This window comes from Taeniopygia guttata, chromosome 15 (genome assembly GCF_048771995.1).
Source record: "Taeniopygia guttata chromosome 15, bTaeGut7.mat, whole genome shotgun sequence".
Taxonomy (NCBI): domain Eukaryota; kingdom Metazoa; phylum Chordata; class Aves; order Passeriformes; family Estrildidae; genus Taeniopygia; species Taeniopygia guttata.
The window spans coordinates 1,331,466-1,358,264 of NC_133040.1; the positions used below are offsets into that span (position 1 = coordinate 1,331,466).

General features: G+C 55.8%; 3 protein-coding genes across 5 annotated transcripts; 2 read left to right on the plus strand and 1 right to left on the minus strand.

Annotated features, from left to right (window-relative positions):
- Positions 1-3,955, plus strand: RNF215 (ring finger protein 215). The gene is made up of 10 exons (XM_030285429.4): positions 1-298; positions 855-986; positions 1,275-1,346; positions 1,419-1,504; positions 2,136-2,190; positions 2,424-2,528; positions 2,654-2,770; positions 2,874-3,011; positions 3,117-3,219; positions 3,329-3,955. The coding sequence occupies exons 1-10, from the start codon at positions 23-25 to the stop codon at positions 3,349-3,351; spliced, it is 1,107 nt and encodes a 368-aa protein (XP_030141289.4). The 5' UTR covers positions 1-22; the 3' UTR covers positions 3,352-3,955.
- Positions 3,956-4,443: 488 nt separating this feature from the next.
- Positions 4,444-10,727, minus strand: CCDC157 (coiled-coil domain containing 157). Of its 3 annotated transcripts, XM_030285428.4 has the most exons (10): positions 10,192-10,727; positions 8,936-9,107; positions 7,702-8,329; positions 7,346-7,423; positions 6,430-6,620; positions 6,163-6,330; positions 5,536-5,704; positions 5,029-5,168; positions 4,740-4,801; positions 4,444-4,662 (listed from the first exon to the last, which is right to left on the minus strand). In XM_030285428.4, exons 1-10 carry the CDS (start codon positions 10,437-10,439, stop codon positions 4,461-4,463), a joined length of 2,058 nt encoding a protein of 685 aa, XP_030141288.4. In that variant the 5' UTR covers positions 10,440-10,727; the 3' UTR covers positions 4,444-4,460. The 3 variants fall into 3 exon arrangements, with proteins under 3 accessions (XP_030141288.4, XP_072792117.1, XP_072792118.1); XM_072936016.1 differs by lacking the exons at positions 4,444-4,662; positions 4,740-4,801; positions 5,029-5,168; positions 5,536-5,704; positions 6,163-6,330 and having other exon boundaries at positions 6,478-6,708; XM_072936017.1 differs by lacking the exons at positions 4,444-4,662; positions 4,740-4,801; positions 5,029-5,168; ... (2 more) ...; positions 7,702-8,329; positions 8,936-9,107 and having other exon boundaries at positions 6,478-6,708.
- A 157-nt stretch (positions 10,728-10,884) lies between these two features.
- SF3A1 (splicing factor 3a subunit 1) lies at positions 10,885-24,045 on the plus strand. The gene is made up of 16 exons (XM_030285426.4): positions 10,885-11,062; positions 13,073-13,185; positions 14,250-14,454; positions 15,646-15,903; positions 16,188-16,262; positions 16,812-16,962; positions 17,423-17,616; positions 18,195-18,312; positions 18,406-18,591; positions 18,889-19,010; positions 19,194-19,436; positions 20,035-20,245; positions 20,963-21,117; positions 22,047-22,148; positions 22,296-22,367; positions 23,391-24,045. The coding sequence occupies exons 1-16, from the start codon at positions 10,997-10,999 to the stop codon at positions 23,490-23,492; spliced, it is 2,373 nt and encodes a 790-aa protein (XP_030141286.1). The 5' UTR covers positions 10,885-10,996; the 3' UTR covers positions 23,493-24,045.
- Positions 24,046-26,799: the final 2,754 nt, after the last annotated feature.

Below are 26,799 nucleotides of genomic sequence, written 5' to 3' on the forward strand. Positions count from 1 at the left end.
GCGGGGCGCGGGGCGCGCAGCCATGGCGGCGGTGCGGGCGGCGCTGCTGGCCCCGCTGCTGGCGCTGGGCCGGGCCGGCTCGGGCCCCGCCGCGCCCGCGCGGGTCGAGGTGGCCGTGGCGGGGCCCGGAGCGGCGGGGCCGGGCGGGGCCGGGGCCGGCGGCGCGGCCGCGGTGCCCGGCGGCGCGTACACGCTGCGCGGGGCCGTGCTGGGAGCGGGGGGCGGCCGGGCCGGGCCGGGCCGGGGGGACCCGCGCGGGCAGCGGGAGGAGATGGAGATCCGAGGCCGCCTGGTGCTGGTGAGCGCGGGGAGGCGGCGGCCGGGCTGGGGGGACACGGCAGCATTCGGCTGGGAGGGGAGGAGCTGGAAGAGAGGGGCTCTGGGCGGTATTGGGGGCAGCAAGGGAGGGAGGGGAGCACTGGGGACTGGGGGCACTGGGAGGCATCGAGGGCTGCTGGGTGGCAGTGATGGGGGAAGCAGTGGGAACTGGGAGACAGTAAGAGACCAGGGGGCACTGGCAGGGCAGTGGTCAGTGGGAGGGACGGGGTCACTGTGGGCTGCCCTGAGTCCCTGGGCACTGGGAAGGGAATGAGGCAGGGAGGAGTGGGAGCTGAAGGGCGCTGGGAGGGATCGGTGGGGAGGCCGGAGGCACTGGGGACTGACCAGTGCTCGGGTGTGGCCAGCAGCAGCTGGGAGGTGCAGGCAGGGGCACAGTGGCAGTGGGGGCCAGGCTGTTTTTCCCTGTGTTACCCCAGTGCCCGGCTCACCAGAACCCCTGGGGCATGGGGGTGCTTTGGGGGTGCCCTGAACCTTGGGGTTCATCCCAGCTCTCCCTCTCCTTGCCATGTCCCCAGGTGGGTGACGTGGAGCCGGAGCTGAGCGCTGCCGACAGCTGGATCGGGGTGGTGCCCGTGGGCACCGAGGAGCCGGCTGAGGGCCCCCGGGGTGCCAAGGAGGAGTCCTTCACCACCGCCGTTGTCACCAAGGTGACTCTCTGACCCTTTCTCCCCTGCCTGGCCTGAGGGCTGCCGTGCTGTTTGCAAGTCACAAACCCACAGGGGTGTCACCTGGGGTGTCTCCTGGCCAGATCTGAGGGGTCCTGGTCTGTGCTTGGCTGCCCAGGGGGTGTCTGACAGCTTCTGGCTCCTCTTGGGTCTTTTGTGACCGACCCTTCATCGTGGCAGGGACATGCTGGGTGCTTCCTGCAAGGGGACAGGAGCTTGTCAGGGACGCAGCCCCGCTGTCCCCTGATGGTGTCCCCACTGTCCCTGCAGATGAAGCGAGCGCTGGTGCTGGGGGCCTCCGCCCTGCTCATCCTGGCGCTGAACCAGAACGCCATCCGTGAGGTAGGGCAGTGGTGGCGGCGGGGTGGGCGGGGATCGCGCCCCGCTGACCGCTCCGCTTCCCTCCCGCTGCAGCTGGACGTGTCCCAGCTGCTGGCCAAGCCCGTCATCGTCATCCAGTCCTCAGACAATGTCACCAGGCTGCTGGGAGCGCTGCTGCGGTACGGCCGTGCTGTGGGAGGGGCTGGGCCCTGCCTTGTCCTGCCTTGGCCTTGCTTTGTCCCCCAGCAGGCTGTGACACCCAGGGACCACCCTAGGGTCTCTCACTCAGCCCATCATGTTTGCTGGGTGGTGTTGAGCCATGCCAAGGCCAGCTGGGGCTGAGATGTTTTTCCAGGGGAGATCTGGGTCAGATCCATCCCTTCCCCAGGGCAGGAGCCCTTCCATAGGTCCCCATGTGGTGGCAGGTGGCCTCAGCCAAGAGCTTCAGCACTCTCTGTAGAAATTATCCAGAGCAGTTGCTGCTTGTCATGGCTCTGGCATCCCCACAGCCTCTGTGGGTGTTTGTTCTCACCACCAGCAGCAGTGGGACCCTGTCTATCCTCCTGACTAGTGGGACATTGGGATTGCTGCCGTGTTGCCACCCATGGGGAAACTGAGGCACAAGGCTGGGAGGAAGAGCCCTGTGCAAGGTCACTGAGGGCTGGGCACAGCTGGGGAGGAAGTGTCTTGCTGTCGCCTCCCCTGCGTGTTCCTCTGGTCCCCTCAGTCACTGCCCATCCCCTGGCACGGAGGAGCTGTGCCTGAATCCTGCCCTGTCCATGGAACTGACACTTTTCTCTTTGCTCACAGTGGGCTCCAGGCTACGGCGAAGATCACGTACCAGGCAGTGCTGCTGGAGAACCTGGTATGTTTGTCTGTCCTCTCCCTCATTCTGCCAGTGGGAGAGCAGGGCATGACTGTGCCCAGCCAAACTTCTCCGATCCATGGGAAGCAGCTGCAGGGAGCAGGGAAGGGAAGGGAAGGGAACCCATGGGAGCAGGGCAGCTGGCAGCACCAGCGTTCCTCCTCCCGGGACACGTGTGCTGCCGCCGCTGGACGCCGCCGTGGCCATCAGCAATGCCGTGTCCTGCCTTGCAGGGAGTGACCCTCACGCTCTGGTCCACCTGCGGCCTGTCCCGAGGGGGCCTCTACGGGGAGTGGCAGGGGGTCATCTGCCCCGGGGAGAGCAGCTCGCAGGTCCAGGTACGGCACCGGCCTCCCAGCGGGGCCGGGAGTGGGGCCGGGAGCGGGGCCGGGAGCGGGGCCGGGAGCGGGGCCGGGAGCGGGGCCGGGGTCTGGCTGCCGTCCCCACCGCGCTGTCCCCACAGAAGTACCTGCAGCAGCTGTGGAACACCATCCTGCTGATCGCCCTGCTGCTCTGCACCGGCGTCATGGTGCAGGCCCAGCGCCAGTCGCGGCAGGACCTGTCGGAGCGGGACGCCGAGGTGGGAATGTGGGAATGTGGGAATGTGGGAGTGTGGGAATGTCTCTGCCGTGCACCGTGCCGGGGTTTGGGGTGGGCTCTGACCCTCGCCTCTGCCCCCACAGCTGGACCTGAAGCAGCACATCCGGCGGCGGCTGTCGGCGCTGAAAACCCGGCGGTACCACCCTGGGAAGCCGCCCCGGAGCCGGGCCTGCGAGATCGACAGCTGTGCTGTGTGCCTGGACCAGTTCCACAAGAGCCAGGTGGGACTGGAGCCCACACCGGGGCCGGGGTGTCCCTGCCGGGGTCTGGGCTGTGTCCCTGTCACCCAGCTGTGCTCACACGTGCCCTCACTTCCCTGCTGGCAGTGGCTCCGGGTGCTGCCCTGCTCCCATGAGTTCCACCGGGACTGTGTGGACCCCTGGCTCCTGCTGCAGCAGACCTGCCCTCTCTGCAAGCGCAACATCCTGGGTGAGACCCGCCCCGGCACCCAGCCGAGCCCCCGACCCTGGGCACAGGCTGGGGAGCACCTGGAGCCTGCCAGGCTCCCTGTGCCAAGGCTGTGTGTCCTCCCTTGCAGGGAACTGCTGCACGGACAGCTAGCTGGCCCGAGGACACGCTCTAGGGACAGACCCACGGCTGCTCCAGGGACAGGAGGGCGCAGGGGGTGCCCAGCGAGCGGCGCTTGCTGCTGGAGCAGGGTGGGTGTGGCTGTGCCCATCACAGTGCCCAGACTTCGGAGAGGGAAGGACTTTGGGCTCTCCTGCTGGGTGTGAGTAGAGGGGTGGGGGATCCAGATGGGCAGTGCTGGGAAGGGAAGACTTGGGGCACCCATGGGTGTAACGGGGTGGGGGCTGGGGCAGGGAGAGCCCTGGTCCTGCTGCACTCTTGCCCTGCTCACAGCAATTTTTCTAAGTGTCGGTTTTTTGTCTATTTGCTGGTAGCCGTGGCAGGGTAGGCAGAGCCTGGCTGCAGTGCCAGCCCCTCCAGGAGGTGGGTGACAGACCTGCCAGGGCTGGGGCTGGCAGGGCTGTGGGGTGACTCAACCTCACTGTGGGAGGGCAGGGATTGGACCCTTTATTTATAATAACTTATTAGAAAGGATGGCATGAGCTGGCTGCAGAGCCAACACAGGGCTTGGCTCACCAGCACGGTCGCTGGGGACACACCATGGCACGTGTCCATCCCTATTAAACATGGAGCAAGGGCTGGCTGTGTGGTTTGTGTGGGGCTTGCGTGGGGCTCAGTGCTGGGCAGGCAGCTCAGAGGTCAGGGCCAGCCTGTGCCAGTGACTCGGTGGTTCCCAGCCCCTTGGTGCTCATGGATGGAGGGGGGAATGACTTTCCCAGGTTGTGACTGTGCTGGTGGGCTGAGGGCAGCTCGGACTCCTCTCATCCCAGACCAGCTCTGCTTTCTTCTTCCAAGCGTGGCCACATCCCAGTCCCCTCTTGGGAATGGATCCTGGCAGGAGCTAGCACACGCTGTGCCCTGGCATCAACCCCAGGGCTCTTCTGGGGACTCCAGCAGCAGCGTAGCCATGGGTGACTGATCCCAGTGCCCAGGAACGTCCCTGGAGCAGCTCCCTAAGGAACCAGGCAGAGTGCTGGTTCCCCTTCCTGACGCACAGAGAGCTGGTAACGAGGTCCCCTGGGCAGGGCAGGTGGCTGCTGGTGGAACAATTCCTCTGTTAGGAAATTCAGACTGATCCGTGTTTATTTGCGGTGAGCCGCGGTGCGGTGTGAGGGGAGGCCAAGCCCCAAGCGGTGCACTGGGAGAGTTAGGCAGGGTTTGGCCTGGGATGTGAGCTCTGCCCGGAGTTTCTTGGAGTGCTGGCTGCTGGGAGCTCTATGCCAGGCCTTGTCAGTGCATCCTGGCATCCCTGTGCTGGCCCTGCTGCTCCCGCTGCTGAGCCGCCTGCGGGGTGGGAGCAGTTAAAGGGGAGGAAGTGCAGGGAATCCACCCCCAGCTCCTTCCTCTGGGCTCCTACTCACCCAATGTCCTGCCTGCTGGCTTCCCTGTGGAGCTGGGACCCCAGCTGGGCCTGTGGGATGAGCTGGGGAAAGGAAGAGGAGGTGAAATTTCCCCCCACCAGTTTCAGCTCCAGTCACATCCCTTGGCTACCATACCCTGGGCAACTCAGGCAACACCAGTTAAACCAGACTAACCTCCCAGCAGCATGAGGAGTTTGGGCTTGGCCCTCCTGGGGTCCCCAGAGGATGTCTGGGGGCCATGGGGTGGTTTTGGGGTACACAGCACCCACTCCTGTGGCACCCAGCTCACCTTGAGCACGCCCTGCTCAGCTGCTGCCTTCACCTTGGCGAGCAGAGCCTCGAGCTGCGCGTTCTCCCGCTCCAGCACCTCGATCCGGATCTTGTTGGCCTGGAGCTGACTCTCCATGTCCTCTGTGAAGTTCCCGCTGCCTGCAAACAAAATCCAACAGAGCCCAGCCTGCTGCTGACTGTCTGCTCAGAGGCGTGGGCGTCCCTCCTGCCTGCCAAGGAAAGGAGCCTGCCCCGCACAGGGAGCAGTGGCACAGCCCAGGAAGTGGCAGCTGGGACCCCAACCCTGTGGGCAAAGGCAGCTCTGCCATGTCCTGGTCCTGCTGTATGTCCTGGCCCAGATGTGGGATGCACAGCACCCCTGTTGGGATGGTCACAGCTTTGCACGGGGTCTGAGCCCTTCCCAGCTATCAGTGGGACAAACTGAGTGTCTGGGGCCAGCAGGATTCCCTGGGAGCTCTGGAGACCCCAAGGCACAAACCCACTGTGCTGCCATCTGCTCCCTTACTCTCAAACTGCGTCTCAGTGGGGACGTGGAGATCAGGGAAGAACACCAGGAGCCTTTCCCGCTTCCTCAGCTCCTGTGCCTCTTCCTCCAGCCGGGATGTGTTCGCCTGCAGCTCCAGGATGGATTGCTCCAGTGCCAGCTTCTCCTGCTGCAGCGTGTCCAGCAGCTCCTGCATGGCACGGTGGGGAGGAGATGAAGTTTGCAGGAGGGAGGACTCAGCCCCTCATGGAAGGAAGGCTCTCGTGGAAGGCTGCCACCCCTCCCTGATGACAAGGATGTCCTGTGGCAGTTGGAAGTGGACAATGTGCAGGGTTTTAGCTGTGAGATCCCTGTGTGTGCTGGGAGCTGGAACACCAACCATGAAATGTGGAGCATGTCCAGGTGTCCAAGAACAGAACACTGGAGATGTGGAAGCACCTCAAGATGTCCCTTCCTGCTGCTCCCCTCTTCCCTGATTCAACTAGAGACTTGTCTGGCATGGGGTGGAGGGAGAGGGCTCTTCCCCAGGGAATGCAATGGGGATGTGGCCATGTGGCAATGTCACCCTAGGCCCCAGGAAAACTCTGGCTGTGGGCAGGGCAGCTCAGTGGCACAGGCTGTGTCCCACACCTGGGTACCAGCACTCACCTGCTGTGCCTGGAGCTGTTTCCCACTCTGCTCCTGGCTCTGCTCCAGCTGCTCAGCCAGCCGGGCCTTGTCCTGCTCGGCCTCTCCCAGGCTGGCCTGCAGCTCCTCACGTTCCCGGTCCAGGCTGTCCAGCTGCTGCAGCAGGCTCCTCTGCTTGGCCTGCAGGGACTGTGGTGGGGGGTGAGCCCGTGTGGGGCTGGGGCACCATTCCCCACAGCCCTGACAGCAGCAGCAGCTCAGCTGTCCCACGCTGCGGAGGGGCCGTACCTCCTCGTGCCGGAACATGCTCTCCACACGGACCTTCTCCTTCTCCAGCTGCATGCTGGTGGCACTCAGCTCCTGCTCCAGGCTGTTCCTCTGGCCTGTGAGCACCTGCACCTTCTCCTCCAGCTCCAGCACCTGGCTCCGGGCCACCATTGTGGTCCTCATCTCCTCCAGCAAGGTGGTCTTGGAGAGCTCTGGGAAGACACAGCCACCATGGCCCAGGCTGGCAGGGTGGGAGGCTGGAGGGCCGTGGAGGTGATGAGAGGGATGGGGGTGTTCAGCCTGAAGAAGAGAAGGCTCCAGAGGGAACTTAAGAACCCCTTCCAGTGCCTAGAGGGGCTCCAAAAGAGCTGGAGAGGGACTTGGGAAAAGGGCCTGGAGTGACAGAACAAGGGGGAATGGCTTCCCACTGCCAGAGGGCAGGGTTAGATGGGATAGGAGGAAGAGATTATTCCCTGTGAGGGTGGGCAGGCCCTGGCACAGGGTGCCCAGAGCAGCTGTGGCTGCCCCTGGATCCCTGGCAGCATCCAAGCCCAGGCTGGACAGGGCTTGGAGCACCCTAAGCTAGTGGAAGGTGTTCCTGCCCATGGCAGGGGTGAAATGGGACGGGCTTTAATGTCCCTGCCCATCCAAACCAGTCTGTGATTCTGTTCAGGGGCACCCCATGCCTTCCACAGGCCCTGGCAAAGGGAGGCAGGTCTGACAGGAGGCCTGTGACCCCCCACTCCCCCCAGACCTCCAGCAGCATCAGCCCGCTCTGGCACTGGCTGATGTTGGTTGCTGCTGTGAAGGAGGCCCATCCTCTGCCCATCCCCACAGCTCTACAGCCCAGTCTGGGGGTGCAGGGGGCTACAGGGGTGTGAAACACTCGTGAGGCCAGGGTGAGGCTGGAGATGTGTGAGCTGGGTGAGCCCCTTACCCAGCTCCTGCACAGCCACCTGCTTCGCTGCCAGCTCCTCCTTCAGGGCCCACAGTTTCTCCTCCAGCAGAGCAGCTCCTAAACCAGTACAAAAACCCTCTCATTAATCAGTTCTTCAAAAAAAAACTAAACCAAGGGGCAGCAAACAGCCACACCAAAGTGTTTTCATCCTGATTGTGTTGTGCTGCCAGGGAGGAGGCAGTGATAGGTCACACAACCAGCTCCCACTGCCTGGGACTGGCCTCACAGCAGGGAGAATCCCCAGCACCTACAAAAAGCCCTGCTGGTTGTGGAGGGGCCAACATTTGCCCACAGACTCTGTTATTCTGCCTGTAAATGCCCCTGGGCCTCTGTACCTCTCCGGAGGTCATCCTTGTCCTGCTCCAGCCTGGCCACAGCCTCGGAATGCTCCTTTTCCTTGGCTTTCAGGCCCTGCTCAGCCTTCTTCTGCTGCTCTGCCTGGGCGGCCTTCTCTGCCCGCAGCTTCCTGGAAAAGTCCTCAACCTGTTTCTGCAGCTTGTCCTTCTGTCTGCCCATCTCTTCCAGCTCAGCCTTCAGGGGGTTCAGCTGCTGCAGCAGCCCCTGGAGGTGTTTGTTGATCCGGGAGAGGTCCTTGCTCTGCTCCGAGGCCCAGTAGCTCACGTCTGTTGCAGAGAGGTTCCTTCTCCCTGAGCTGTCCTCCAGCACCTCCTGGAATTTGCTGAGAGCTGAAGGGATGTTCTGGCTCTGGCAGATGCTGGTGATGGCTCTGCCCACCTCGTGGAGGCTGGCCTGGGCGCTGGAGCAGGTGTCACAGGAGCCCAGGGGTGACCCCGGGGTCTGTGTGAGGACACTGCGGGTGCTCTGAGCCAGGCTGGGGCCAGCCCTGGGCTGGACACTCGGGTGTGGGCACACAGGAGTGGACTGGGCAGCCTCTGGGGCAGTTCCTGACTCCAAAACATCTGGAGAGAAGCATTTCAGGTGCTCCTTCTGGTATTTCCCAGCCTGGGGAGCAGAGGGTGGAGTGGATTGCTGTGTGGGAATCTCCCACCTGCAATCCCTCCCCCGAGGGAGAGAGCACAGAATGAAACCAGAGCCCAGATCAAAGTGGAAATGACCCATAAAAGCCTAAATCAGGTATTGAAATAGGACAGCAATGCAGCCAAAGGGACAGTGACCAAGGGGAAGCCTCAGCAGCAAAACATACTCCCCACCACCCCTTCTTTCCCACCCTCTGCACTGCCTCCTGGTTTTGCCACATGGATTGTTCTGAGACTTCTCCACGAGAAAGATAATTTTGGGGAAAATAAAATGCAGGAGAGGTTGTTCTTCCCACCAATTATTTCACTGTTTTGAGACAGCTCAGATCCACAGCGGGATCAGCGGAGCTGCAGCATTTTGGCAGCAGGAGAATATTTTCCAAGCTCTAGAGGCAGCCCAGCTCACTCATCCCGAGATCCTGGAGCAGGAGGGATGCAGTGGCACAGCTGGGAGGGGCGGAGGGGAGGGACAGATGTGCGACACGGGGGCCAGCACATCTGGCGGGGCCACGGGGTGTTGAGAAGGACCACGATCCAACTCCAGAGCGGGAGGGGAGTGACTCAGTCCCACCTCGTGGCGGAGCTGCTGGCAGAAGGCCCCGAGTTTCAGCATGGTGCTCCAGAAGGTCCTGGCCGTGCGCCCCGCGGACATGCAGGGCCCCGGGCCCCGCGGCGGCGGCACCGCCCGCCCGCTCAGCACCGTGTCCGCGTAGCCCGTGAAGCTCTGCAGCAGCAGCAGCAGCCTGTGCCCACGGGAAAACACGGCTTGGGGCTGGCACTGCCAGCGGGGCCAGGGCCGGACCCCTCCCATCGCCAGGCAAAGCCCCGGGGATGCAGGAGGGGGGGATTGGTGCTCCCCGGTGTGGATCACTTAATGCAGCAGCCACTTCCCAGAAATTGTGATTAAGCTCCCCAATAAGATTTGGGACTGCAAATCCTGACTTTTAGGGCCAACAGCTCAGTGGGAATGGCTCATCTTTTACACCAGAGCTGTATTTATTTCACCCAGACTGCAAAAGGGGCTTTGGCCTGTCGATGCAGCTGTTTCCAAAGTTTTGGGAGGCATTTTAACAAGCCTGTCCCATCTGCTCCACCTCTGGCTCTGCTTCTTTGTGGCCAGTGTGTGCTGGGAGCTCCAAGCAGGGAAAGGAGTTGGGTTTTAAAGCTCAGCAGAGCATGAGGCCAAGGTGCTGGCACTGCCCATCATGGAAATACATGGGGAACAAAGCATCCAAGACTTCATAAAATCATGGGATATCCTGAGCTGGAAGGGACCCAGGGATCATCCAGTCCAACTCCTGGCCCTGCACAGACACCCCAACAATCCCACCCAAGGCTCCTGGAGCTCTGGCAGCCCCGGGGCCCTGATGTGGCACTTGGTGCCATCGATAAGGTCGTGTTACATCTTAGGTTGCACTTGATGATCTCCAAGGCCTTTTCCAACCCAGCTGATTCTGTGATTACTCCCTGGGGCACCTGTTGAGTGCCTGAGCACCCTCTGGGGGAAGAACCTTTTCCTGATATCCAGTCTAAACCTCGCTGACACAGCTCCAGCCATTCATTGAATCCCACCTCTGGTCACAGAGATCAGAGCAGTGCCCCGGGAGGAGCTGCAGCCCCGCTGAGATCTGACCTCTGTTGCAGCTGAACAGACCAAGTGCTCTCATACCCAGCCCTTCACCACCCTCTCCGCCCTCATTTGGATGCTCTCTAACAGCTTTCTCTGTGCTGAGGTACCCAAAACCTTCACTAGGACTTGGATAAGCTCAGCACATCAGACACAAGCTGCCCTTCCCCGCGGGGCAGGAGCTGCCTGGGGCCTCTCACCTGTCGATGAGCAGCTCCAGCAGCACCACGTGTGAGTGCTGGCTGAACTCGGGCTCGCTGTCGCTGTGCCTGTAGCGCTGCAGCAGCAGCGGTATGTCCAGCTCGCAGGACACCTTGTCGGGGAACTTCCAGGAGGGGAAGCGCACGGCGCCGGCCCGGGAGCACACGTCGGCGATGGCGGCCTGCAGGTCCCGCAGGTCGGCCCGCAGGCTCTCCATGCAGCCGCGGTGGCCCAGGAGGTGCGCCATGGTCCGCGGTGCGCCGGGCACGGGAGCGGCGGGACACGGCCGGGGAACACCGGGGCCACCAGGCCGGGGAGCGATGGGGCCACCAGCCCTACCGGCACAGGCTGCTGGAGCAGACCCGCACGGCACCCCCGGGCCCGGCGGTCTCCAGGAGTGCTGGGGAGCCGGAGGGAACCGGGGGGCTCGGAGGAATCAACAGCAACCGCGGAGAAGAGGCGCCGGGCCCGGGACCTGCGCTAGGCCGCGGCGTCCCAGCGCTGTCGCCATGGCAACCACGCCCCTCCCCGCTGCAGTGGTGCATTCCTGCACTGCCCCCCCCGCGCGGGGCGCTAATGGTACATCCCGCAGCGCCCTATCCCCACCCGCATCCCGGCAATGTGCGCCTGCGCCGCCGGTGCGTCACTTCTGGCGCGCATGCGCGGCACAGCGCCCGCCGCCGCCATTTCGCCCCAGTCGGAGCCGGCGCCGCGTCCGCTTCACATCGAGCCCCCGGCAGCGCCTCCACCGGCCCCGGCAGCGCCTCCATCATCGGCAGCGCCTCCACCGGCCCCGGCAGCGCCATGCCCGCCGGACCCGTGCAGGCCGTGCCTCCGGCGCAGCCCGCGCCCCCCGCCGAGAGCAAACCGGTGCGGGAGGGGAGGGGCGGCAGCGGGAATGGCGCGGGGCTCTGGCACTGTGGCCCTCACGGGCCGGGCCGGGCCGGGCTGGGCTTGGGGGAGCTGCGGCTTCGTCCGGTGCGCGGTGTTGACCCGTGAGCCCACCTGCAGAGCTGCCCCAGCCCTGGGCAGGCACAGGAGGGACCTGGAGCTGCTGCAGAGAGCCCAGAGGAGGCCACAGAGATGCTGCAAGGGCTGGAGCCCCTCTGCTCTGGAGCCAGGCTGGGAGAGCTGGGGGTGCTCACCTGGAGAGGAGAAGCTCCAGGGACACCTCAGAGCCCCTTGCAGGGCCTGAAGGGGCTCCAGGAGAGCTGGAGAGGGACTGGGGACAAGGGATGGAGGGACAGGACACAGGGAATGGCTTCCACTGCCAGAGGGGAGGGCTGGATGGGAGATTGGGAATTGGGAATTGTTCCCTGTGAGGGTGGGCAGGCGCTGGCACAGGGTGCCCAGAGCAGCTGTGGCTGCCCCTGGATCCCTGGCAGTGCCCAAGGCCAGGAGCCTGGGACAGTGGGAGGTGTCCCTGCCCATGGGCTGGGGTGGAATGAGATGAACTTTAAGGTTGCCTTCCAGCCCAAACCATTCCAGGATTCCTTGGAGACAGCAGGATCCAGCTGGGGCTGGGCAGGAGCTGAGCCCTTCCCTGGCAGTGCCCCAGGGCTGTGGTTCCAGTGAGTGTGGGGGGTTGCCAGGAGCTGTGGGAGCCGTCCTGGCTCCAGGAGTGATGTGTGGAAGGATTAAAAGCCTGAGGGAGCGTGGCAGTGCTGTGTGGCCCTGTAATCTCCCAGAGCCTTTCTCTCTTGGCCATATTCATGCTCTTTGCAGCCTTCCTGAGATGGGGATACAGCTCCCACAGAGCTGGAGCTGCTGTCCTGACTCACACAGCAACATCAGCACTCTTGGAGCTGACAGGGAGCTGATCTCACTGAGAACCTTAGAAAATTGTGATTCCTCCAGAAACCCAGTGGCTTTTATGCACAGTTGTTACCAAGGCAACACAGCATCACTGTTAAATATCTCAAGTGTAGTGTTGCCCCATCCTTCAGCTCCTCAAGATGATGTTCTGAGGGAGTGGTAATAAAAGCTAGAAATGTTCATGGTGCCTTTCTCTTCACACACCTTGTTAAGGTTGTGTTTTATGGGATGGTTTGCTTTGGAAGGGATTTAAAGCCCATCTCATCCCACCCCTGCCAGGGCAGGGACACCTCCCACTGTCCCAGGCTGCTCCAAGCCCTGTCCAGCCTGGCCTTGGGCACTGCCAGGGACCAGTTTGACTTGGGAACATTTTCTGGCTTGGATTCTCCATGGATTTGACAGAGCTGGGAGCTCTACCTGGATTTTAAGTTATCCCTGACTGTAGCCCTGTTAGGATTATAAACATTTCCAGCAGATCTGTCCCAGTTTATAATACCTTTTCTTGGAAGCTGCTTGGTGAGGAAAGAGAAGCAGCATCTTTAGTATCCTGCAAAAGCATCTTATGGTTTTACTGGAATACAGATCCTCCTGTAACATCAGTGAGAAAAACTCTTGGAGATTTTCTCTTCAAAACAGCTTCTGTTGCAGCTACAATGGCATTAAAAGCTGTGTTTTATTTAATGTGGAGTTAATAATTCAGGTCCCACAGGCCCCTAGGAAGATGCAAAACTTCCACAGCTGCTGAGGAATGATGAATTATTCCTGGAAATGTTACTGGAGTCTCTTGGCTCAGCATTTAAAAACATACTTGGGGTCAAGGCTGATACAGTGAAATGGTTTTGGTTCCCATGGGGGCACCTTCCTTGTTGTCCTGCTGTCCCTGGCCCTGCAGCAGGTGCCCCTGAGAGTCCAAGGAGTTGGTGGATGGATGATCCAGATTGTTCAAGCAGTTTAGTGACTGAGAGGCTGAGGAGGAGGATGGATAAAGGCTCCTGTGTGCCATTGTTTGGGATGCCTAATCCTGACTCCCCTTCACCTTTTGCAATGAAACTGTCTTTATTACAGCCAGAAGAGGAGCCTAAAGAGGAAGCAGCACCAGCCAAGCCTGTGGTGGGAATTATTTACCCTCCTCCAGAGGTCAGGAATATTGTGGACAAGACTGCCAGCTTTGTAGCCAGGTAAGTGGCACTGGTGGTGTCTCATTCCTGGGATTTTCATGCTTCTGCTGTTCAGTGCAGCTCTAGAAGCTGAAGCAGGTCTCAGTTTTGTGGTTTTGCATGAAGGATTTCAAGGATTGAGGCTGTACCAGTGAGACTGAAAAAGAAGTCTCTTCAGGAGAGGGTGTAAGACACCCTTTGCTAGAGAAACTGGTAGTAAATAAACAAAGTCCTTGTTCAAATGTGCAGTGGGTGCTGCAATAACTGGGTGACAGGGCCTGTTCTGAATGATCTGAAGGGGAGACTAAATATCAGGTGCAAAGGGAGCCTTGGTGCAGGAGTCATGGCTGTGTTTTGGTGCTAAAATATGGTGGGTTTTGGTTCCAGAGAATTACTAAATGCTGCTCCAGTCCAACCCTTATTGTGTTACTCATCTCAAAAGTGCTGCCAGGGAGTGTTGGCTGCTTCTGAGCATAAGGGGCTGCTCTGTTTATCCTTTGGGATTGCAGAGACCTCCTCTTTTGGAGGAGCTGGAATGTTTAATCGAGACTGGGAGTTATCCAGAGAATATGAAGAGGAACACCCTGTGGCAGCTGGGAATTTTCTCCAACTCCCTGAAATCACTGGCTCGTGCTTTAGGTGGGAGGAGGAGATTTTACCTGGACTGGGGCTCCTAAATGCAGCACTCTGGGCTGGTCAGTCCCTGCACAGGCTGATGTTTACCTGCTTTTTTCCTTATATGATCGCTCTGGAACTGAAATTAGTCTTGAGAACTTATTAATAGAGCAGATAAAATTGATGTAGTAAGTAACTTGTAAACTTCATGCTCCATAACTGTAAACTTTAGCCAGTGGTGGAAATGACCTTTGAGTGCAGACAGATGTGGCTGTGGAGCACTTGTGAGTGTGAATTTTTAATATTCACATTAAAGGCACAATTAGGGGGACAGTTGCATCTAACTTGTGTGTGTTCAGCTGGGTGTGAGCTACTGAGGGAGAAACTCTGGTCATGTGAGAGAGAAAATGATCTTCCAAGGGGCTGATGCCTCAGCATGTCCCTAAACAGCTTTTCTTCTTGCTCCCCAGAAATGGTCCAGAATTTGAAGCCCGAATTCGTCAGAATGAAATAAATAACCCCAAGTTCAACTTCCTGAACCCCAACGACCCTTACCATGCCTACTACCGGCACAAGGTCAGTGAGTTCAAGGAGGGCAAAGCCCAGGAGCCCTCGGCTGCCATCCCCAAGGTCATGCAGCAGCAGCAGAGTGCCCAGCAGCAGCTCCCACAGAAGGTGAGTGTTCCTTTTCATCACTTTGGGGAAGATTTTGGCCACTTTGGGGTGGTGTCACAGCCTGGGGTTGAGAAGGAAGGAAGCTCGAAAATCAAGAGGGAGCAGTTGGTTGTACATCAGCCAAAATGCCAGCAGTGACAGGCTTGGAGTCGAGTGTCTTGGGCTTTGTTTTGATGCAGATGTGCATCTCCCAGGTGCTGGTAACTCAGAGCTGTTTGAAACTTTTTTTAATTCGTCCATTTTAATTAATTTTAGCTCTGTATTGACTTACAAAGTACTTACACTAGGGATCACTTGGACTGGATGTGGCAGAGGCAAGCCTTGGGAATCCCTTGGAATTCTGTTTGGCCTTGTTGCATGCACTGTTCTGTAGAAACTTTTCCTGCCAGAAAGATCGACCTCCCCTTAAAACATGGAGTGCAAAATGCTGCTCACCTTGTTCAGCTGTGCCTTTGAACATTCTGGGTGGGAAGAGGGCATGGAGTGAATCCAGGGCTTTTCCATGCTTGGTGTGGCCAGCAGCCACACTGGTGGCCCTGGGAGGACTGTAGCAAAGTCCTGATACATTCCAGATTTATTTGCTGTTGGAACAACTTTTTAAATAGTTTTAAATTATACCTGATGATTTCTCATCCTTGCACCTGCCAGGATGGCAACTGGCATTGCTTTCCCACAGCAGCTGGAGGGGAAAAAAAGCTTCTCCTGAGTGTTTGGTGACTATTCCTTGCAGGTGGTGGCTCAGGTTTTAGCTTTTGTGTTTTTCAGATTCTATTCTGCTTTAGTGTGTAAGTCTAGGCTTCATATCAGGGGATGGTGAACTCCCTTCACAGAGTAGGGAGACAAAACCATTCCTTCTCTAGCTGGGGACCAAGGACAAATTATGCAAATCTCAGGCCCAAGAGCATCAACAACATGAGCTGAAGAGAGAAAAACAAGGATGGGACTTCATGGGCTAAAGCTGTAATGGGACAATTAGCTCCAATACACAAATGGAGCAGAAGTTACAAAAATGTGAGACCCCATGACCTGTCACCCATTTTGTGGCCATTTTGGGTTGTGCTGCCCTAGGGGGATCCATTGGGGCCTCTTAACAAATCCCAGCTTTATCCTTTAGCTCCAGCTAGTCTGTGTTGTAGGTCAGCCTTCACCAGGCATCACAGGAGGTCACTGGGCTGTGTCTGTTCCCTGCAGGTGCAGGCCCAGGTGATCCAGGAGACCGTAGTCCCCAAGGAGCCCCCGCCCGAGTTCGAGTTCATCGCGGACCCTCCGTCCATCTCGGCCTTCGACCTGGACGTGGTGAAGCTCACGGCGCAGTTCGTGGCCCGCAACGGGAGGCAGTTCCTCACCCAGCTCATGCAGAAGGAGCAGAGGAATTACCAGTTTGATTTCCTTCGCCCCCAGCACAGCCTCTTCAACTACTTCACCAAGCTGGTGGAGCAGTACACAAAGGTACTCCAGGCAGGGTGATTCCTTCTACAGCAGGAATGAGTTTGGAGGGCTGATGAAGCCCTACAAACCAGCCAGGCTGGAAATACCCAGGAATCCATCCTTTAAATCCTACTCTTCGGAGTGGATATTGTGCTGGACACAGTATTCTGTCACCTAAATGTGCCACACACTATTGTAATCTCACTAAAGTGTTGGCTTTTAGCAGTGTGGAAAGAGAATAACTGCTCTGAAAGAGGCTTTGGCACAAAGAACTATCATCAACTGTCATGTAAAATGTGTTTCAGATCTTGATCCCACCAAAGGGCTTACTCCTCAAGCTCAAGAAGGAGGCCGAAAATCCTAAGGAAGTCCTGGATCAGGTATTCCAGAAAAAAATTGCAAAAATGCTGAAGCATTTTGGCTATGTTTTAATTTTTTTTCTCTTTGCATATTTTTGGCTTGTTGGCAGCAAATAGAGAATAAAACAGATGTGTCACTTGCTGCCACTCGAGTACAGGGTGCTCAAAGTTCCTGTGAGCTGCAGCTGGTGTTTGTATTGGGGGTAGCTTATGGCAGTACAGAGATACTGTACAGCCCCATTTCCATGTGCTTACAAAGTGGAATCCTGGAATATCCTGAGTGGGAAGGGTCCCACCATCCAGTCCAGCTCATGTCCCTGCATAGACCCTGCCAACAACCCACCCTGTCCATCCCTGGCAGCGCTGCCCAAAGGCTCCTGGAGCTCTGGCAGCCTCGGAGCCGTGCCCATTCCCTGGGCAGCCTGGGCAGTGCCAGCACCTCTGGGGGAAGAAACTTTCTCTCAACTTCAGCCTGACACTGCTCCAGCTGTTCATCCTTTCATTTGCACACCAGCAGTGAGATGGCTGTGCTGTTCCTTGTCTGACACTGTGCTCTGCCTGCTCCTGCAGGTCTACTACAGAGTGGAGTGGGCCAAGTTCCAGGAGCGAGAGAGAAAGAAGGAAGAGGAGGAGAAGGAGAAGGAGCGTGTTGCTTATGCCCAGATTGACTGGCATGACTTCGTGGTTGTGGAAACAGTTGACTTCCAGCCCAACGAGCAAGGTACTGATGTTAAATGTTGTCACCTCTATAAAACTGCCCCCTTTGTGCAGGAAATGTGTCCTGAAGTGCCATTTTTAAGGAGACATTGGGATTTACAGCCTTTTATCCTTCAGTGTTGAAGGGAAAAGCCTTACACTGAAATTTTGCAGGGCTGTTGTTTTTTTTCTGGAGTCACTGATGTTCTCCTTGAAGGAAGTCCAGGACTGCAGTAGTATCCACTTCTCTTCCACCAGGACAGCAGAACTTGTCCCAGTTTCTAGTAGTGCTTCTGTTTATAAGTCACTTTATCTTCATGTGTCATGCTGGTGTTTGTACAGACTCCATCCATTCCCTTCCTTATCCTCTGGCTGCCAAGGATTTTGTTGCCACTGCTTTTTGTTGAAGACTTGGTATTTCTGGCAGTGTGTGTTGAGTAATGAAATGGGATAGAAAAACAGAAGCTCTGTTTTCTGCATCGTAGGGAATTTCCCTCCTCCCACCACTCCAGAAGAGCTGGGAGCTCGAATCCTGATCCAGGAGCGTTATGAGAAGTTTGGGGAAAGTGAGGAGGTGGAGATGGAGGTGGAATCAGATGAGGAAGATGAAAAGCAAGAAAAAACAGATGAGCCTCCAGCCCAGCTGGATCAAGACACACAAGTGCAGGATATGGATGAGGTAACTGGATAATAGGATTTTGTCCCCTAAAGTTTATGTGGTTTATGATAGTCCCCACTTTAACTGTAAATAGTTCTTCAGTTTCTTGAGGAAATGAAATTTCCCTCTGATGAAATCTCCAAACAACCTGTTACTGCTGGAATATGGTTGTTTTTTTTAAATGTTTTCTATGACAGTGCAAGTTCCAAGAGAGAAATCCAGTAATTTTGGCCAGTGGTGTGGATTTTATATTTCCGCAGTTTTGAATCTTTCAGGCTATTTTGTGCATAGAGTCTGGAGCACTGAAAATGACTCATCTTAGCCTCTGCCCACTGTAAGCTGTTTTTCTGGTAACACGGAACAAGAGTGTGGTTAACTGTAGCCTGTGTGCAAGGCTGCTGTAATGTGGAAGCTGAGGAATATTTGCTTCCTCTTCTGGGGCTGCTGAATTTCTGAATCATGGTCCAGGTGTCCAAAACAGCTCCATTGCTTTGAAGCTGCATAATCCGTTCTTCCAGCACTGTGTAGGATTTTATGTCTCTCTCAAAGGAATTTGGCCACTGGAACTTGGTTGTGATTTTTGTTTTTTTTTCAATAAGGGGTCAGATGATGAAGATGAAGGTCAGAAGGTTCCTCCTCCTCCAGAAACCCCGATGCCACCCCCACTCCCTCCCACACCAGATCAGGTCATTGTGCGGAAAGATTATGATCCCAAAGGTAAATCAAGCTAAAAACCCGCCTTTATCTTCCTGAAGAATCCCAAACCATTTGTTTCTAGACTGAACCAACACTGTGGTTTTGCTCTCCTAGCCTCAAAACCATTACCACCCGCCCCGGCTCCGGATGAATACCTGGTGTCTCCCATCACTGGAGAAAAGATTCCTGCCAGTAAAATGCAGGAGCACATGAGGATTGGGCTCCTGGATCCCCGGTGGCTGGAGCAGCGGGATCGATCCATCCGGGAGAAGCAGAGTGATGACGAGGTCTATGCTCCAGGTCAGCTTGAGCATTGCACAGCCCCCCGCTGGGCAGCACCATCTAAAATGCAGCTCTGTGTGGTGCCCTTTCTGTAATAATGAGATGGGAATGTTTGTCAGCTGTTGCTGGCCAGTATCTTTCCAAAAAAAAACAAAGGGGACAAGAGTTGGACTTAAAAGGTCCTTGTGGTCCCTTCCAACTCAGAATATTCTGTGTAAAAAGAGCACCACTCGGTCACTAGGTATCAAATAATAGAAAATTCAGTAAGAGGCTTGGTTATATTCCTTGAGATAAGAATTGCTCTTTTTCCCTCAGGTTTGGATATTGAGAGCAGCCTGAAGCAGCTGGCAGAGCGTCGTACTGATATCTTTGGTGTAGAAGAGACTGCCATTGGTAAAAAGATTGGTGAAGAAGAGATCCAGAAACCAGAGGAAAAGGTAAGTAGAAATTGGGAATTTGTGTTTGGTTGGAGTTTTTTTTTTTTTTTTATAATAGGTCCCTGTAGCAATGTGAATGCTCAGAGACAAGAGTCTTGACCTTTTTCTTTCTATCAAGCTGTTCTCTGGATTTCTTTGCACTTTGGCCGGGTTGGGTTAATCTGATTTATTTTACTCTCTCAGGTGACCTGGGATGGCCACTCAGGCAGCATGGCCCGCACACAGCAGGCTGCTCAGGCCAATATCACTCTGCAAGAGCAAATTGAAGCTATCCACAAGGCCAAGGGACTGGTGCCAGAGGATGACAGCAAGGAGAAGATCGGGCCCAGCAAACCCAACGAGATACCCCAGCCGCCCCCTCCCTCCTCAGCCTCCAACCCCCCTGCCAGCGCCCAGCCCATTACATCTGTACCTCGTCCCCCCACCGTGAGTGTTTGGGCCCAGAAGCCAATTACTGGGGCTGTAGTTAATTAGGAGGGGTCCTGATGGAGGGCAAGGGTGCTGGCATGGAAGGAGGTTTTGTGGGAAGTTTCTGGTTTAAGAGTAGCTTGGAAATATTAGAAGAACCTTACTGAGCTTGCTGTTAAAAATGGAATATAATACTTAGGTGGAGTTTTTATCTTAGAGGTATCAAAAAGACTGGGATCAGCTGGGCAGTGGGATTTTGGAGGCAGAGAATGTGGCTAAGAAAGTGATGACTGGGAGCCTTTGTAGGTGTAGAGTGATGTTGTACAAAAGCAGCCTGAGGTAAGAAGGGATCTGCTGTGAGTCCCAAACAGTAATTTAGCAAAGGAGCTAAGTGGCTGATCCCAAAGCAGGGGGGGAAGGAGGACCCCTTTAATCTGTTAATGAGGCTTCTGTGCCTGTTGAGAGCAGCTTGTGTTGCCCATATGGTGGGGCCACTAAGGCTCCCTGCACGTCTTTGGGCAGCAGAACCCGTGGTTCTGTGTTTCCCTGTTATTTTCATGGGGGCTGTGGCCAGCCCTGGGCATTCCTGCTAAGGAGCTGCACCTTCTCTCCCCAGATGCCTCCTCCCGTGCGCGCCGCCGTGGTTTCTGCAGTGCCGGTCATGCCTCGTCCCCCCATGACGTCCGTGGTCCGGCTGCCCCCGGGATCCGTCATAGCCACCCCCATGCCTCCCATCATCCACACCCCACGCATCAACGTGGTGCCCATGCCCCCCTCTGCTCCCCCCATCATGAGCCCCCGCCCGCCCCCCATGATTGTCCCCACAGGTCAGTGGCTTCAGCTTTTCCTGGGGAATTGTTGGATAATTCCTTTAGAGCGGGCTTTGGCTTGGAGTCTTTCTCCTCCTGTGCCCTGGTACTGGTGTGTAACCAGGACTGCAGGCACCAAGTTGTGTTGTTAAGAGTTTGGGGGGTTTGGTATGGCTTATCTAGTCCTGCTTTTGGGCTCAAGGGGCTTCCTGCACCATGAAATACAGGGAATCCTGTGTCCCCAGGAGCCTGCTCGGGTGAAAATTAATAGTGCGGGGTAAAGAGAAGCTGCCAGCACCTCAGTGGGTGTTACAGCTCCTTACAGAAGCTGTTGCTGCTGGAGGAAAAGCTGTTTGCTGAACCTTTTCCTCATTAGGTGCTTTGAAGTTAAAAAGCATGATGTAAAAAGCAATTCTTCCTTTTTTTCATCTTCTTTTCTTCCCTAACTGGAGGAGCTGGCACTGCTGCGTGCCAAACTGAGAGCATGTTCTTTTTTTGCAAGATCTGCAGGAAGCGCTCATGCCTTGTTATCTCTTCCTGGAATGCTTCCCAATATAAGAGCTCTTGAATGTTTGAAGTTTGCATGTTGCTGTTGGTTGTAACTTCCTCCATGTATTGTGGCATTTATTTTCAGCTTGTGCTGCTCTGCTCAGGGTGTTTTTGTTGTGAGGGGGTGTTTGCTGTGCATTCAGGGGGTGACTGTGGGTTGTGCTGTGTGTTTCCCATCCATTCCAGCCTTTGTCCCTGCTCCTCCCGTGGCTCCGGTCCCATCCCCGGCACCGATGCCTCCCGTCCACCCCCCGCCACCCATGGAGGATGAGCCAGTCTCCAAGAAACTGAAGAGTGAGGACAGCCTGATTCCAGAGGAGGAATTTCTGCGCAGGAACAAGGTACATACATGTGTGGGTCAGAGGCCTGGGCTGCTCCACTCTAGCTCCAAAGGGGCTCTGAAGCCAATTCCCTGCACAGAGGGGCAAAAATAGCTGGCAAGAAGGGCCTGAGGTATCTCTTTTGTCATTCATGAGCAAACCAAACTCCTTTGTCTCTTACTGGGAAGAGCTACACAGGCTGGGATAATGCTCTTCTGTAATTAAGGGCAGTGAGAGGTAGGTTATAATGCAGAGAAGAACTAAAGTTGCTAATGAGCTTTTAAAGAGAGGAGGGCTAAGCTGGAGATGCAAAGAGATTAGAGTATCAATGCCAGCATGATAGTAGGGTAATGTGGTGTATTCCATAACAAGGTGAGCCTCTGTTCCTTCCTGAGGAGTGCCAGTGCCACAGGAGTTTTAAATCTTTAGGAAGCTCTGTATGGTTTTTCTGGGGATATTTAAAAGAGGAGTTTTAGATGGGATACTGGGAGGGAATTGTTGCCTGTGAGGGTGGAGATGCCCTGGCACAGGGTGCCCAGAGAAGTTGTGTCTGCCCCATATTTGGAAGTGTCCTTGCTTAGACTGGGCTTGGAGCAGCCTGGGGTAGTGGGAGGTGTCCTCTGGCCATGGCAGGGGGTGGGACTGAGTGGACTTTAAGGTTCTTTCCAACCCAAATTAATCTGTGATTCTATGGTTTCATGTGAAGGTGAAGCTGTCTCCTGTTCAGGGCTTCACACCCTCACCCTGTGACACTGTCAGCGCGTGTGGTGCTTGATAGATGGCACACGAAAGGAAGAGAAATTCAACTAAATGTTTCATTGTGGGAGCAGTGGAGTAACTTGTAAACACATTTCAGTGTGTTTACTGAGGAACCAAGATATGGAAATGAATACTTAGTCTGGTGCTGTGTTATCACAGCCCTGAGAGACTTTATCTGTGTTTTCCCATAGGGCCCGGTCACGGTCAAAGTCCAGGTTCCCAACATGCAGGACAAGACGGAATGGAAGCTGAACGGCCAAGTGCTGGTGTTCACCCTGCCCCTCTCAGACCAGGCATGTAGCTCATCCTCCTGCCCTGCTCCGTGTGCTGCCTGTGAGAGCAGCAGCTGGGAGCTCAGCCTGCTCCCCACACTGCAGCTCCACGGGGCTGGGGAGCAGGAGGGGACAAAAGCACTGAAGGAGCCCTTTGATCCCCCCCAGGTGTCTGTTATAAAGGTTAAGATCCACGAGGCCACAGGGATGCCAGCTGGGAAGCAGAAGCTGCAGTATGAGGTGGGTATAAAGCCTTCAAATGCTGGTTTCATCTTCAGTGCATTCTCTCACATGACTTTTTTACAAAGAAAAATTATAATGTATAATTTAATGCACGGTGAGATACTGGAAGAGCTAAGGGAACGTTTCTCCTGCCTGCACAGCTGTGACAGACCTGCCCTCTGTTACAGCAGGACAGGCATCTAGTGGTGATTAAATCAGTGGATTTTCACATTGTTGCTGCTGCAGATGAGTCCTCCAAACTTGATGTGGCTTTCTCTGAAATCAGCCTCGTTTTATTAGAGTTTTAGGTTGGTTTTTTTTTGGTTTTTTTTTTTTGACATTTAGCTGCAGCAGCCTGCTCCCACAGCTCTACTGTGTGCTCCGGGAGGTGGGCGAGCATGCCTTGGAACCCTGGCAGTTCAGGGAAGGCTTTTTCCAGCACAGGGAAGGGAAGAACTCACTCTGTTTTCTCTCTCTTCCTCTGGAAGCCAGAGCTGTGAGAAAGGCCCCGTTCCTTTTTAATGACTTATTTTCAGTCATGCATGTGCCCAGACAGGCACAACCTGCTGCCTAAGCAGTGAACTTTGTGCACTTACCTCCTCAGAGTTCATCTGTGGGCAGATACTCTGTTAACCCTTAACAAGAAAGGGAGCTGAGCTGATTATTTTTAAGAGATAAAAAAAAAAAAAAAAAAGGTGTGGGGGAGAGTGGAGCCTGAATAACTCCCCTTGTGGTGACTGTCTGTGTGTTCTAGGAGCCACATTGTCTATATTGGCTGGCCTAGTGGAAAGTGTCCCTGCCCATGGCAGGTGGGGTGGATGGGGGGATCTTCAGGGTCCCAAACCATTCTAGGATTCTATACCCACCTCCAGTGTCCATCTTGGACACTGGAATCTTTCTGGGGTCTTCAAAGCCTGCAGTGTTCTGTCATCCCCCTGCTCTGAGTACAGCCAGGAGGGTTGGGGTCTGTGGGAAGGCAACACTGAGGCTTGTGCTCTGACTGCTCTTTCATGGTTTTTTATCCTTTTCTCCTCCCCTCAGGGCATCTTCATCAAGGATTCCAACTCCCTGGCTTATTACAACATGACGAGTGGCTCTCTGATTCACCTGGCACTCAAAGAGAGAGGAGGCAGGAAGAAATAGGCGGCGTGGAGCCCCGAGACGTAACGTGTCCGTGTTGTAACCCCAACCCTCCCAATCCTATTTCCATTCTGGCATTTTTAGGGCAGCATCCACTGCCCCCCAGCAGTAGTTTGAACAGAGAGACTCTGATCCCCACTGATGAGAAACTGATGGAGCCCCAAAATGTGTCAGTGTAGTGAGTAGTCTGTAGTGATCAGTGCTTTGCTTGAGTGCAGGCTCTCCCTTGAATCCCCTTGGGAAAAGACATCATCAAGGTCATACCCAGCTTAGTTTAGATCCATCTTTGAGGGATTTATGGTGGCCAGGAGCATCATCTGTCTGCCCTTAGCACTCACTGCTTCATTTAACCTCTTGCTAATTGAAAACTTCTTCTCCACACACTTATTAACCCCCTTGTTCTTTTCCTGTTTGGATCTTGTATGAACCCTGACTTGGAGGTTTTTCCTCCCTTGGCATGAGCTTTGTGTTGCTGTTCATGTGATAAAGGATGTCTGGGTCTGCTCTGGACAGCCTGTGATTTGTTTTAATAAACATGCAGCTCTCCTTCCTTGGATTTGGGGTTTTCAATGGAGATGTGCCTGGTTTTGGAGCACCCGGATGGGGAAATACATCAGGATTTGTAATTAAGCAGTTTACAGTAGGAAATCCTCTTATTTCTGGGAAAAGCTACAAGAAAAGGGGCTTGTTGAAGTTTTCCCTGGTGCTGCTCAGTCATTCCTGAAAGAATGCTTATGACTGTGTGTGAGGGGGGGAAAAATACTCTGAACTTAGCAAGAATTTTATTGGAAAATGTGACTTAATTATATCCTGCAGTTGGAATCTCTTGGGCCTGGGGAGCATCTGGGCCTGGAAAAACAGATGACTCCTGGGCCTTCAGTTAGAGTTCGATAAAAACACAACACAGCAAAGTTAATCCATGGAATTAAGTGCCCAGGAAGAGGCAGATGTCTGGAATTTGGGTACCTCTGGCTTTTTTGGGTAACCCAAAGCCATACACTTATTATTACATATATTTTCAGTCATGATCAGGCTGTGCAGGAACATCCTGTTTACCTTATTCCATGCTTGGGAGGGGAGAGAGGGATGAAGCAGGAGGGAAGAGCATCCTCCTGCCTCTGGTGTGCTCCCCTGGGATCAGGAGGAAGCGCTGTGGCTGTGGGGAAGGTGGCTGGCACTGGCCCAGCCCAGGTGGCCGGTGTTCCCTGGCCACAGTGTCCAGCTGCTGTCTCTGACAGGTCCCCACATGTCCCTGTCACAGCCTGCTCCCCTCCCTGCTGCAGGAATCCGGAGCGTGTGGCTGGATGGTGGGTGCAGGGTGCTCCTGCCCTGCAGGAAGGCAGGATAATCACTTCCCTTCTGTCTTCAAAACCAGACAATAGGTACAATCCTGGAGAAAACAGGCAGTGAGCGGGGTTTTCCAGAGCGGATAGAAAAAAAACTGCCAAGGGAGCTCTGAAATGGAGAAGTTGTGTTTGTATCCGGGGCCGAGCCCTGCTGTGCTGAAGGTCACCCTGTGTTCCTCCTCCTGCTGTGCTGGGCACCACGGAGCTCCCCTGTTCCCTCTGTGCCCTGGGTAACAGTTTCAGCCAAGCCCCTTTACCTACACTCCAGCAAGAAAACTTCCCCCTGCAAATCAGTTGCATGGAGCCTTGCCAGCCTGTTTGTGTCTAAATCTGAGGGATGAATGCTGCAACAGACTGTGTGTGTGGAGATCTGGTACAAAACAAGTGCCATCGGAGCCTTCCACTTCAGTGGCAAGGACTGCTGGGCCCCTGCTGCCAGAAAAATCTGGAAGTAGGTTGAGTTGCTGATTTTAAGGAACCTCATTCCCTCTTCCTTTTGGCACAGTTACCACCTTGAGAGGGATCCTTCAATACCCCCTGATCTGTGCTGTAAGAGGGAGGAAATGGAGCGCTGGGCTCTGGAGGTAGGCTGGACCTGTCCCTGGATGGCTTTACCCAGGACAGGTCCTAGCACATCCCAGTCTCCTACAGATCCTTTGGTATGTTATTTTTGGGAGAGCCAGGCTGGTTTTACCTGTCTGGGGTGCTGTGGATGGGGATTTTGGGGTGACACAGCAGTGGTCTGGCTATGGGATCTGCAGGGCAGGGACAGCTTTGGAGAGGAGAAGCAGATTCCACCACTGCCCCTGGAAGCGCCCCATGCCAGTGGATGTCCCAGTGCTTCCCAGCACAGCCCTCCTGCAGTCCCAGTATCCAGCCTTCCTGGAATGCCGGTGCCATTCCAGTACAGCCCCAACACGGCACCACTGTGGCTGTCTGATCCCACTACAGTCCCCTTACACAGGTCCCAGTACAGCTCTGCTATGGCCCATACTGGTCCCAGTATGGCCCATTTTATCTTGCACTGGTCCCAGTAGACCCCTATTATATCTCATCCACATCCCAGTACAGCGGGTTATGGCCCACACTGGTCCCTGTACAGCTCATGGCTCGTACTGGCCCCAGTAGAGCTCGTTATATCTCATGCAGAACCCAGTACAGCCCCTTTGTGTCTCATACTGGTCCCAGTCCAGCCCATTATGTCTTGTACTGGTCCCAACACAGCCCTGTTCTGTACTTGTACTGACCCCAGTCCATCCCGTTATGTCCCGTACTGGTCCCGTCCATCCCGTTATGTTCCGTACTGGTCCCAGTCCATCTGGTTCTGTCCCGTACTGGTCCCAGTCCATCTGGTTCTGTCCCATACTGGCCCCAGTTCCATCCCGTTATGTCCCATACTGGTCCCAGTCCATCCCGTTATGTCCCGTACCGGTCCCAGTCCATCCCGTTCTGTCCCGTACTGGTCCCAGTCCATCCCGTTATGTCCCATACTGGTCCCAGTCCATCCCGCTGTGGCTTTTACTGGTCCCAGTCCATCTGGTTCTGTCCCGTACTGGTCCCAGTCCATCCCCTCATGTCCCGTACTGGTCCCAGTCCATCCCGTTGTGGCTTTTACTGGTCCCAGTCCATCCCGTTCTGTCCCGTACTGGTCCCAGTCCATCCCGTTATGTTCCATACTGGTCCCAGTCCATCCCGTTGTGGCTTTTACTGGTCCTAGTCCATCTGGTTCTGTCCCGTACCGGTCCCAGTCCATCCCCTCATGTCCCGTACCGGTCCCGGTGTCTGCCCCTCAGCGCTGCCCCACTGCCGGCGCGCGGAGCCCCGCCCCTCACCGACACCCGCCGGCACTTGACGGACAGCTTCTCTCGTCCTCTCGACCAATCATCTTCGGGGGCGGGCTCTCCTTTCCGCAATCTTGGCGGCTGATTGGCCGCGTCCCTGCTCCCGCCCAATGGCGGTGCAGC